Source organism: Bos javanicus, chromosome 14 (assembly GCF_032452875.1).
Source record: "Bos javanicus breed banteng chromosome 14, ARS-OSU_banteng_1.0, whole genome shotgun sequence".
Taxonomy (NCBI): Eukaryota; Metazoa; Chordata; class Mammalia; order Artiodactyla; family Bovidae; genus Bos; species Bos javanicus.
In genome coordinates, this window is record NC_083881.1 from 8,918,154 (window position 1) to 8,931,268 (window position 13,115).

The following is a 13,115-nucleotide window of genomic DNA, read 5'->3' on the forward strand; positions in this document are numbered from 1 at the left end:
CACGCGGGCTTCCATGGTTGCGGTTCCCGGGCTCTAAGAACACAGGCTCAGTAGTTGTTGCACATGGGCTTAGTTGCTCCGTGACACGTGAAATCCACCCGGACCAGGGATCGAACCCATGTCTCCTGCTTTGCCAGGCAGATTCTTTATCCCTGAGCCAGCAGGGAAGACTGGAAAGTGGAGTCTTGATCACTGGACTGCCAGTCCTTGCACGAGCTCCTTCATTCTCTGACATTGACTCTGAGTGATGCCCTGTCCAGCGCACTGCCACATACTGGCCCTCTAGGAATAGTCTGAGCCAGAATTTATTTCTCTGTAGCATTCCCTTCTCTCTCTTTCTTTTTTTTCTTCCAGCCTTAAAACAAAAATGCCTTGAGAACATCTGCAAGTCTATTTGAGGTTTTGAAAAAACAACAGGGTCTCACAATACCCTGGGCGACCTCTGTTCACCCTGGGCCCTGGCCCAGGCTGGCAGCATTTGCAGAATTCACCCAGGCTCCAGCTCCAGATCATCAATTAATTGAACACGGGTCTTTTTGGAAGCAGCATCTCTCTCTCTCCTGTGTAAGGTATTGAAGGTAGAAGAGCATGTGTTAGAGCTCTCATAGTCAGGGAAGTGAGGCCAGCCTCCTTGCCTGCCCTAGTAGCAGCGCTCAAGGAGCTTGTGAAAGTCATGGAAGCCTAGTAGCTGTGCTCAAGGAGCTCCCACGATGACTGAGACTGAAGAGATGGTGTGCAGTGTGTGAGACTAGCACGAGCAAACCAGCCCAGGCACCGAGGCTCTCAGTACCCAAAGGGACTTAAACCTGGGGCTTCAGGAAGACAACAAGCACAGATGAGGAAGAATGAACCCATCCTCTGGAGAGAGTCACATATGGTCTCTCTGTGCAGTTTATCCAAACAGCTAATCTACAACTAATCGGACTTGCTGTACTATGAATCCAGTTAATCCTCCAAGCCCCTTAAGTAGGAGGTGATGAGAACCTTCCCTCAGGAGGAGATGAAAACGTTGTTTTGTGGATGTCTTGTCTTGATTTATCTTCTGTGCATCCCCAAGGCTACTCTCAGACTGGATGATGCACTAATGGGACTCACAGAAGTCAGAAAAGCTGGTATAGTCACCTTTCCCATTGATGCCAGCAAAAAGAGATTAAGGTCAGCTAAGGGAAAAGGCACAGAGGGCAGAGCCCAGACACAAGCTTCCAGCTGTCCTCTCCAAGTGGAGTCACATAGACCGCACGGAACTCTTCCAGCAATGATATATGGGATCATTCATGGAATCTTGTCAACCAGGAAACTCATCCCAGCCATGGAGTCCAGGGTTTTTACTGGAGTAACTCTCATGTGGGAACATGAAGAGCCCATGTTACTCAGGCTCCAGCTCCTCCATGCATCAGGCTAACACTGTCTGACCCAAGGCCTCTGCTATAAATCACCCTGTGAGCTTAGACTACCTGGCATGATCTAAAGTCCCAGGTAGAAAAAAATACTCTTTTTAAAATCTTTTTAGTTTTGTATTTGGGATATAGCCAATTGACAACGTTGAGATAGTTTCAGGTGGACAGCAAAGGGACTCAGCCATACACACACATGTATCCACTCTCCCCCAAACTTCCCTTTCATCCAGGCTGCCACATAACATAGAGCAGAGTTCCCTGTGCTACACAATGGGTCCTTGTTGGTCATCCATTTTATATATAGCAGTGTGTACATGTTGATTCCAAACTCCCTAAGTATCCATTCCCCCCATCTCCCTCCCCTGGTAACCATGAATTTTTTTCTCTAAGTCTGTGAGTCCATTTGGAATATTACTCAGCCATTAAAAAGAAAGAGATACTGTTATTTGCAGCAACATGGATGGACCTAGAGATTCATATGGAGTGAAGTAAGTCAGACAGAGGAGGAGAAATGTTGTATGACTTCCTTTGTATGCAGAATGTAAAAAGAAATGATACAAATATACAAAGATACTCTTGCTGCTGCTGCTGCTGCTAAGTTGCTTCAGTCGTGTCCAACTCTGTGCGACCCCATGGACTGCAGCCCACCAGGCTCCTCCATCCATGGGATTTTCCAGGCGAGAGTACACCAGGTGGTATATTTCAAGGGTTAAAAGTTGTCTTTTCAAGGACCAGACCTTTCTTTGGAAGATGCTTGGTTTGAATGCCCTCTTGCATCAACCCTCTACTGCAACTCACACAATGAATCATCTCTCTCTTTGGATCAGGTCCCTGTATGCAATTTCCACGTCCATTATCCCAGTAAATGTCAAGTGTTTCTGCAGAACATTACTAAGCTCTCTCCAGTGGCCTTGCCTGGACCCCTTCATTCCTCACTGTGGAGACAGCTTCCCTCCACCCACTCACCCTGGATGCTGCTGATCATCAATTCTCCCTTCTTTATGATCTATGCCCGCCCTTCAGTGAGAAGTCACTTTTCATGTAGCATCCAAGTGGAGACAGTTCTTCCCCATCTGAAGACCCTCGAGTACCCTTGCACGACCAGTGAACAGTATGTTCTTTAGGGATAAAAGCAGACAGATGCTTTCCTGTCTGGACAAACACAAAAAGTTTTACTTTTAATTCTCAGGACACTTGAGGGATCCTCAAAGTCATTCAGATGTCAAACTCAGAAATGGCTGTGATCAGGACTCCTGGAGCCTACAAAGTTCCCTTTGTTTGCAAAGCTGATGAAGATGCAATAAATGTACTAAAACAAAGGTGCACATGCCTGGATAGGAATTAAAAAAACAACAAAACACAGCACCGCTCATTCTGTGTGGGTGAATCTGACCTGATCCTCTGATGGATCAAGTTGATATTAATTAGGGACCTTTAACAAGAAAGGATCCCTGAGGTTCCCCAAAGAGTTATTTATCATAAGGGAAAGGACCTGGACCAGAGGGCCAGGAGGGGCCAGGATGTCAGACCATCTCACCTCTGCCTCCCCCACAACCCCCAGGAGAGGAGGGTGAGGATGACTGGGAATCCGAGTGGCTCAGTTCCTCCTCCCCTCAAACCCCCGACTGTATCGCGCCCACAAACAGCACTGCCGGACAGGCTCCTCTGGGGGAGGGGGATTGCGGAGGACTGTCCAGCTCTGTTTCTTGGACCTTCCTCCAGGAGCTGGGAGGGTGCCTGCTAAGGGGCACACGGGAGGGTCCTCTGCCTCTGCTCACCCCAACCCCCTTCACCAGCATGTGCTCCTCTTCCCTAAGGAGACTTCGCTGTGAAACAGTGCATGAGTCAATGAAATATGATGTAAGAAGCGAAAGAAAAAAATAAGAGGATGGAGCAATGAATGACTTCATCCCCACACCTGGGCTATCTGCTTGTGGGGAAACTCCATGTGGAACGCATTACCCCAACCTCTAGGGATGGTGACTACGGTTGACCACAACCCTTAAAAGTCCAAGCATGGGGGACCTCTGAGGTCCATGCAGGGGGGACAAAGCTCAGAGGGCTAGTTTGCTAGGGTCACACCTTCTCACAACAGCAGCCACCGCAGGAAGTAAAGGGGGCCCAAGGGACACTGACCAGAGCCTAGAGTCCACGGTCTCCTGGAGGTTAAGGGGAGGTTCAACCCTCCGTGGCTGAATAAGCCCAGGTGTGGGGGGTGCTTAGGGCAATAGGGGAGCCCAGGGGAGTGCACCTCCATACTGACTGACTTGTGCATGTGCGGCTACCAGAGGTTTGAAAGTGAAAGCGAAAGTCACTCAGTTGTGTCCGACTCTTTGCCACCTCATGGACTATACAGTCCATGGCTCTCCAGACCAGAATACTGGAGTGGGTAGCCTTTCCGTTTTCCAGGGGATCTTCCCAATTCAAGGATCGAACCTAGGTCTCCCGCATTGCTGGTGGATTCTTTACCAGCTGAGCCACAAGAGAAGCCTGAGCATACTGGAACGGGTAGCATATCCCATCTCCAGCGGATCTTCCCAAACCAGGAATCCAACCGGGGGCTCCTGCATTGCAGGCGGATTCTTTACCAACTGAGCTCTCAGGGAAACCAGAGGTTTTCTGATGAGATAAAAGAATGGGACAGTTACTGTGCCCTAGCCAATGAAGGAGACGGTGAAGCTACACAAGGAATATTGCTAACCAGGATTCTTTTTTTTTTCAGTACATTAAATTTACTCAGAAACACCTTCTAAAAATGTACAATTTTTCCTTTTTTAACAAAGTATAATAAATTATTTAAAAATCCCAAAACAGAATACCTGACATATAAAATTCAAAATCAAATTAGCAGAATATTAAAAATTTACAAAAGGATATCTTTAAAAAATATTTATAGTTACATGCAATTATGTAGAATTCACATATAAAAAATGGCTCAAAATGGAAGAATTTTCCTTCATTCCTGAAAAGAAAATACATCCAAGAGAAGCTGTGAAAAGGCAAAGCACAAGTACATTTCCGTGTATTCCACCCATGCCTGAAAGACTAGCAACAGAAAAAAAGAAAGGCGGAGGAAGGGGGATGAGCTTCCCTGGAGGCTCAGTGGGAAAGAACCTGCCTGCCAAAGCAAGAGACACGGGGCTTGGTCCCTGGGTTGGGAAGATGCCCTGGAGAAGGAAAAGGCAACCCACTCCAATATTCTTGCCTGGAGAATCCCGTGGACAGAGGAGCCTGGTGGGCTACTTTCCATGATGTTGCAGAGCTGGACAGGACCAAGCAACTAAACAACAGAAACAAGGCGAGGGGGAGAGGAGTGTGTGTGCGTGTGGCTTAGTCCACCAATTTCGGAACACGTGCCCTCTGCGGGGGGCTCATGTGAGCGAGGAAATTGGGTGCTGTATTAATCTTTAAGCTCCCATTCAGTTCAGTTCAGTCGCTTAGTCGTGTCCGACTCTTTGCAATCCCAGCACATCAGGGACTGTAGCACATCAGGTTTCCCTGCCTTCACCAACTCCCGGAGCTTGCTCAAACTCAAGTCCTTTGAGTCGGTGATGCCATCCAACCATCTCATCCTCTGGTGTCCCCTTCTCCTCTTGCCTTCAATCTTTCCCAGCATCAGGGTCTTTTCCCATTAGTCAGCTTTTCACATCAGGTGGCCAAAGTATTGGAGTTTCAGCTTCAACAACAGTCCTTCCAATGAATATTCAAAACTGATTTCCTTTAGTATGGACTCGTTGGATCTCCTTGCAGTCCAAGGGACTCTCAAGAGTCTTCTCCAACACCACAGTTCAAAAGCATCAATTCTTCGGCACTCAGCTTTTTTTATAGTCCAACTCTCACATCCATACATGACCACTGGAAAAACCATAGCTTTGACTAGACAGACCTTTGTTGACAAAGTAATGTGTCTGCTTTTTAATATGTTGTCTAGGTTGGTCATAGCTTTTCTTCCAAGGAGCAAGCGTCTTTTAATTTCAGGGCTGCAGTCACCATCTGCAGTGATTTTGGAGCCCCAAAATATAAAATCTGTCTCTGTTTCCACATCTATTTGCCATGAAGTAATGGGACCAGATGCCATGATCTTAGTCTTCTGAATGTTGAGTCTTAAGCCAACTTTTTCACTTTCCTCTTTCACTTTCATCAAGAGGCTCTTTAGTTCTTCTTCACTTTCTGCCATAAGGATGGTGTCATCTGCATATCTGAGGTTATTGATACTTCTCCCATCAATCTTATTTCCAGCTTGTGCTTCATCCAGCCTGGCATTTAGCATGATGTATTCTGCATGTTATATAAGCAGAGTGGCAATATACAGCCTTGACATACTCTTTTCCTGATTTGGAACCAGTCTGTTGTTCTATGTCCAGCTCTAACTGTTGCTTCTTGACCTGCATACAGATTTCTCAGGAGGCAGGTCAGGTGGTCTGGTATTCCCATCTCTTGAAGAACTTTCCACAGTTTGTTGTGATCCATACAATCAAAGGCTTCAGCGTAGTCGATAAAGCAGAAGTATATGTTTTTCTGGAACTCTCTTGCTTTTTTGATGATCCAGCAGATGTTGGCAATTTGATCTCTGCTTCCTCTGCCTTTTCTAAATCCAGCTTGAACATCTGGAAGTTCACAGTTCACATACTGCTGAAGCCTGGCTTGGAGAATTTTGAGCATTACTTTGCTAGCATGTGAGGTGAGTGCGGTTGTGCGGTAGTTTGAACGTTCTTTGGCATTGCCTCTCTTTCTGTTGTAAGCTCCCATCCAATAGCCTTTTCCTTCTTATGCCTGAGTTCTGGAGAAAACTTTGCTTTTCACCCTTTTCCACCAACAGAGAAGGGAAAGGCCAAGGATCCAGGGAAACTGTAGGCCAGTGAACCTTAATCAGGGGTGATTTGGACCTGCAGGGAGGTTTGTTTGGCAATGTCTAGAGACATTTTTGTCTGTCACAACTTGGGGAGGGGAACTGCTACTGGTTTCTCATAGGTAGAGGCCCAGGGATGCAAGCAAGACACCCTATGATGCACAGGACACCCGCACAACAGAAAATCATTTGATCCAAAATATCCATAGTGCTAAATTGAGATACCCTGTTATTGGCTATGGGAAGAAAATGAGCTTCTCAAATCCCAGGAAAAGTCCAGAAGAACACCTATGGTGACTGTCATGCCTTGGCCCTAAGCAGTGGTTATGCTCTGGAGATGCTGAAAAGGTGAATTTTTGCCACACTGATCCATCGACTCCCATCGTTTTATTAGACATGGAGTGTCTTCTGTGCTAGTAAGAAAGGATGGGCACCGCATAGCTTCATTCCTCTGTGCACATGAGACGCTGAGCAATAATTGACAATCTGTAAAGAAAAGCTTCAGTGCACAAGGACAACTGCTTATGTGAAGAAGCCCTCAGTGGGTTTTGTAAAGGCTCAGTTCTTCCCAGATTAGACTGTTGGACGGGCCCTGGTTCTCCAGGAGGTAGTGATGGAGGGAACAGCTTACGGGGTTTGCAGCCAGGCTCACCTGGATGCCAAGAATAATCCCATCGTACTTGAACTCAGACTAATGCATTCACTGTTCATCCCATCTATAAAACAGAGCTAGTGCTGCATCCCACTGCTATTGGGATGAAAAAGACAAAATCTTGTAAAAAATACTTGCAGTACGTAATAGGCACTCAGTAAATGTTATTGTTCCTTGTTAAATCTGGAAAGGAAACAATTCCCAACAGGGCTATGAAGGAAAGAGAAGGAACTAGGATGTAATGGGCTCTGTTACCATCCACTCACTGTACCTGCCTCACCTCATCCTCATGGTCCTGGTAGGATTATTCCCCCATGGATGCAGAGCCAAGGCTGAGCAGTAACAAGCTCCATGCCCTACTCCGAGTGAGTAAGCAGAGCGGGCAGGGAACCTAGGATGTCTGATTATGAAGCCTCATCTTGCCCTACGCCACCGCTTGCCCAGAAAACCCCTAAAGGTATCATATTCCCAGGCCCGAGGCCAGAAACACGGAAGAAGAATCACCCCAGAGATCCTCTCACTGGGAAATTAACTAGAACAGACAAAGCAGGCCCTTCTCCTGAAGGAGGGCCCGTGTGAGTTTCATCAGAGCTCTCCTGATGACCCCAAGACATAATCTCTGGGCCTCCAAGCCTTTGAGGTGAGCTGGGGGGCGTGGAACAGGGGAATCATTGTTCTCTAATTAGAGCCTGGGTCTCTTCTGAGGCTCTGGGTGGGCCCCTTAATATGGAGCCTTCACCTGGTCCAAGCCAGGGCATTATAATTCCTCCTCCCCCACAGAGGCAGCCCACCTGCCAGGTTCATGAAAGGCTGTCCTCTTGATGTGAGGAGGGGGAGGAGGGTTGCATGACGAAGGGTCTTTCCCTGGGGTATAAAGGACTCAGTCCCCATCCTGTTCAAAGCCAGGCGTCATTCGTTCAGCGGCTTTCCAGTGGGACCTTCACGGTAAGCAGCCCCTTCTCCTGATGGTGTAGTGGAGGGAGAGAGGGAGGAAGGGAGGAAGGGAGGGAGGGGGGAAGAGGGTTAGGGATGGAAGAAGAGAGGGAAGGATGTAGGAAGGAGGGGAGGGTGAGGATGGAGGAAGAGAGGGAGGAGGGAGATGCTCTCAAGGGATGTCTGAGACCTGAGACCTGGATGCTACTCCAAGATGTAGGTAGCATCTCCAAGGCACCCTGAACCCTTGTACAAAGAGATGCAATGCCTGAGAACAACATCTGGTGAATTCACCTGGGGGAAAAAAATCCAGCACAACATCGGTGAGAGTCCAACAAATCTGTGTGGACTGTTGTCCCTCCCTAGGGCAGCTGATGTGGAAATAAAATAAGCATTAATCCCAGGCCAGCCTTACTGAGCACCCAGTTCGTGGCCAGGTATGTCCCTACTTGACAAGGATGACTTCATTCAATCCTAACCATGCCCTGAGGAAGATGTATGACCATCTTACTGTCCAGGAAGATGAGCACAGGAAGCTTCAGTGTCAGGCTCAGGGCACTCATGAAGGGAGAGGCAGAGCTGGAGCCCCACCTGCCAGCTCCATCCCAGGTCTGTCTGGCTAGAAAGGCTTGCTCTTAGACACATTCTAGAGGGGGTGGCATCAGTCTGCAGGGGACATTTTGGTGAGTCGGGCCTCCAGTGCATGCAGACCAACAGTCCCACAAGATGCTATGGCCCTGGGGTCACTGACAGGAAAGCCCAGAGGCTTTCTTGGGCAAACTAAGAAAAGGCAGTTCTCCTCCAGGTGAACTCAGTGGGGTGAACTCAGTCCACCCCCAAGGGCACCTGCCTCTGCCAGCTGAAGGAGGCTGGATTCCAGCAGGAAGATACTGGATTTCTGCAGTGGCCCTGAGCCGTCCCACCCCCAGATCCAAATGTGCGTGTCCCCCCGCCCCCACATTTCAAGCCCCCTCCCCGTTGCTCAGGGCCATCGCCTCTAGGCACACCACGGTTTCCCTTTTTTAGGCCCCCAGTTGGGGGCCGTCAGCTGCAGTGTCACACCACACTCTGGCTAGTAGCTGCCACTCTGGGGGCCTCCCAAGCTACTATTGTCAAAAGCTTCGACAGTTATACAGTGAACAAAATGACAAGGCTGCTTATTTGGGATTTAATGACCGGGATCACAGTTTAGGGGGAAACACCTGGACCAAAGACAAGTTGGACTGGCTGGCCTCAGTTTGATTCTTGCCTCTGGTGTTGCCCTGGTGCCCCTGCAGGGGTGCCTTTTGGCAAAGGTGGCCTTGGCAAGTTCCTGGGCCTCTCTGAGCCTTGGTTCCCCACCTAGAAAGTTCTAGCATTGGAATTGTTTTAGCTCTCTGGAAATCTGACTTCCAAAGGAATGTGAGATGGATGGTTGACTTACGCATATTCTGCATGTCATGTTCTTAGGACTAAGTTTGAATGATAATACAGAGTGGTCATGCTACCCCAGTGGCACACACAGGGTGGCCAGGTACTGCTGTACGCATTGTGCACTGTGCAAGGGTGGTGTGTGTGCCGATGGGGCAAGTAGAGGCTGACACGCAGCCAGGGCTCAACGCCAAGCTTAGTGTTGATGGAGACCCAGCACAAAGAATGACCCAGTCGATGAAACGTGGCGTTTAAAGGAATGAGGTGCTGGGGTCTATAACTTTGTTTTTAATTGTAGTAAAATATACGTAACATATAATTTACCATTTTAACCATTTTTAAGTGCATTCACATTGTTGTGCGAACATTAACTCCATCATCTCCAGAATTTTCAGCTTCCCCAACGGAAACTCTGTCCCATTAAACACCAACACCCTGTCGCCCCAACCATAACCTACTTTAAAAAATCTTAGAGCTGAGTCATGGTTATGTCTGTAATAAGGTCATTTCGGCTCATTTGTAGTCTAATAAAATACATGCTTGAAAATCCAATAAATATAGCTGCAGTTCCAATAAAAATCACCCTCGGCCTGTTCTCTGAGTGTCAGGACTACTCAGGAGGCTATCTCCCTGAAATGAGTGTCACAAGAGAAGAAAACAACATCCACGGTGCTAAGCGGACCCCCTCCTGCATTTCACCAAACAGGGGTTTCTACTCCAACGGGGAATTGGAACCTTCATTGCAATAGCTATTTCTTGAGCCTTTCTGGTGCTGGACGCCATTGTTGTGATTACTGATGATTTGGGGCCATCTCTCCATAAGTGTCGTGCATGGTCATGGATTAACTTATTCACTCCTTACAACACCTCCTGAGTGATATTGTTAATATAATGAGCCCTGGATCTGGGAAGTGGAACGTTTTTTACCATAAACGGCCAGTCTTGAAGTCTCACTGATCTCATCTATAAAAAGAAAGTTCGGACTAGATGATTCCACCTCCTTCTTCTGAGCTCAAATCTTTGGCATCCTCTTGCTGGGTGATGGTAACAATTACAAATCAGACTCAGTAAGTGCCTGGTAGTGTGACATCAACACCATCAGCCTCGGTCATGTGGGTATGACTTTATGGGTCCCAGAAATGCTTTTAGCTGCCACCCACAGAGTTTCCAGGGCATACCACTTTCTAGCAGAAGAGCCAGTGCAATCTGAGGGTCTGTCCAACCTTGAAAGTTAACCTGCTGTAAGAACTTAACTGGTTAAAAAAGATTATAAGCAGAGAATTGTGTCTGACAGATAAGAAGCAGAATATTAGAGAATGCTTCAGTTGAGTGTGAATCTCAAAGAACTCTCACCCTCTCCTTCTACATTTATTCAGCAAACATTTATCTTACAGCCAGCAGAGGCTGTGCTGGGGGTCCTGGAGCAAGTTCACAGAGTAGAGATCCTCTGGCCTACAAATGTCTTCTCCTCTAGGACACCTTCCCCAATACCAAGGGCTGCCCACAAGTAGGGTGGTTCACCACGGCCCTAGGTACCTATGCCAGGCCACCAGGCCACGGGGCAGCCTTTGCCTCTGGGAGAATAAATTGCAGAAAGTGTCCCTTCCTCCAGGCTGACGCAGCTCGGCAGAAGGCAAGCTTGGGAGTTGAGCCCTGGCTGCATTTCAACCCCTCCTTATCCCGTCGGCACACACAACTCCTTGGCACAGTGTGCAACACGCACAATCATATTTAGCAGCCCCTTGTGTGCCCCTGGGGTAGCGTGATCACTCTGTATTACCGTTCAAACTTTGTCCTAAAAACATGTTCTACAGACTTTTGGACTCTGTGGGAGAAGGCAAGGGTGGGATGATGTGAGAGGATAGCATTGAAACATGTATATTACCATATGTGAAAGAGATGACCAGTCCAAGTTCGATGCATGAAACAGGGCACTCAAAGCCGGAGCACGGGGACAACCCAGAAGGGTGGGATGGGGAGGGAAGTGGGAGGGGGTTCAGGATGGGGGACATATGTTCACCCGTGGCTGATTCATGTCAATGTATGGCAAAATCCACCACGATATTGTAAAGTGATTAGCCTCCAATTAAAATAAATAAATAAAAAACATGTTCTAAAGCAGAATATGTATAAGTCACAATCCTTTGGGAGTTAGATTCCCAGGGAGCTAAAATCATCCTAAATTCCCCTGGCCTTTAAATTGTTCCTTCCCTATTAAACAATAGTTGACCCAGGTGAGTCAATAGGCAGTGAGTGACTACTGAAGTACATTTACTGCTCAGATCACAGGGCAGCTAGAGCTGAAATATGGCAGCTTCCTGAACCCACCCGTACTTTTTTCCAAGAAGTGTTCAAATGACTCAGAAGCCAAAGGGAGGAAAGATGGAGCCGCTGCAGGAAAAGCACTGTTTGCTAAAGGGCAGTGCCACTGTGGCCAGATTTATCCCGTGATGTTGGTACGAAGGTTCAGAGTCATCCTGCTGAAAAATATCCCATGATATCATTTATATGTGGAATCTTAAAAGATTATATAAATGACCTTATTTACAAAGCCAAAACAGACCCACAGACATAGAGAACAAACTTGTGGTTACCAAAGGAGATTGGTGGGAGGAGATAAATTAGGAATTTGGGATTAACAGATACACACTACTATATATAAAATAGATAAACAAAAACCTACTGTATAGCACAGGGAACCATATGCAATATCTTATAATAGCCTATAAATGGAAAAGAATCTGAAAATATATGTATATTATAAATCACTGAGTCATTTTGCTGTACACCCAAAACTAAAATAATATTGTAAACTACCTATACTTCAACTTAAAAATGGATTAAGAAGTTAAAAAAAAAAATACTGCTGAGAATGCTGCTGGACACACACATGGGTTCCTCAAAACTCCGTTTACAAAAGTCAAACTATAGTGCTTGTTAAATTGCTGCCTTTCCCCAAAGTCCATGAGCCACTCACAGGTAAGGTGTGTTTTCTTCACTTTGCTTTCCTGCATCCTTGCTACGTGCCTGGCACATAACAAATGACCATCGATTTAGTGAATAAATAAATGAGAGCAGAACTATGTCCTCAAGGAGTGTACGGTGACATTTCCATTTTACAGATGGATAAACTGAGTTTCAAAGAGGGAATGTGATCTCTTTACCGTCATATTGTTACAGACTAGGGTTCTTCGTCTTCCCCAATCAATAGAAATTGAATAGAGGCTAAACAAGAAATTCAGGCAAGGCTTTGTTGGGGGCTCTGTGGTAGCAGGCGAGAGCAAAAACAAACAACAGTTTCCCTTGCTTGCTGGCTCCGGAGGGGTGAGTGAGTGTTCCTTATGTGGGGTGAGGGTAGAGGTCTGTCCAGGGGTCAGGCCAAAGGGGTGGCTTGTGTGTGTGTGTGTGTGTGTGTGTGTAGGGGGCATGCCCAGTATCCTGTTTTTGCTCCTGACACACTGTTTTTATACTCCAGGCTCTTCAAAACTGGCAGCTGGGGTTTTTGGTCTCTTTCTGTCTTTTGGGTCCAGCGTTTGCTCCAACTGAGCGTGCACACAGTTATTTTTAGTTTCTTACAGTTTCTTTGTATTAATATTTTGTTGTTCGAGGAGAGCTGTGTCCAGGTGCGAGCACTGCAGGGTTGCAGGAAAGAGTCCATGGTCCCAACCTGTCTCATTACTCTTAGTTAAGCCGCTTGCAAGGCTGGGACAGGATCACTTTGGGGCCTTTCTCCTTTTCCTGCACTGCATTTTAGGACAAACAGGTCCTCTGGGGTCTCGTGTCCTGGTTTCTGAAAGCATACTCACCATGCTCCGCTGACTTCTCTCCCAGGACGCTGTGCCAGTTGATGCCAAGGTCCCTCCCTTTGCTCTGC

The 13,115-nt window shown here is 47.1% G+C and overlaps 1 protein-coding gene across 1 annotated transcript in view; it reads left to right on the top strand.

Annotated features, from left to right (window-relative positions):
- Positions 1-13,089, top strand: part of HHLA1 (HHLA1 neighbor of OC90) — a 36,225-nt gene extending 23,136 nt beyond the window's left edge. Inside the window, exon 16 of the mRNA XM_061439551.1 lies at positions 13,073-13,089. Coding sequence (XP_061295535.1) covers positions 13,073-13,089 — 17 coding nt within the window. The remainder of the gene's footprint in view (positions 1-13,072) is intronic.
- Positions 13,090-13,115: the final 26 nt, after the last annotated feature.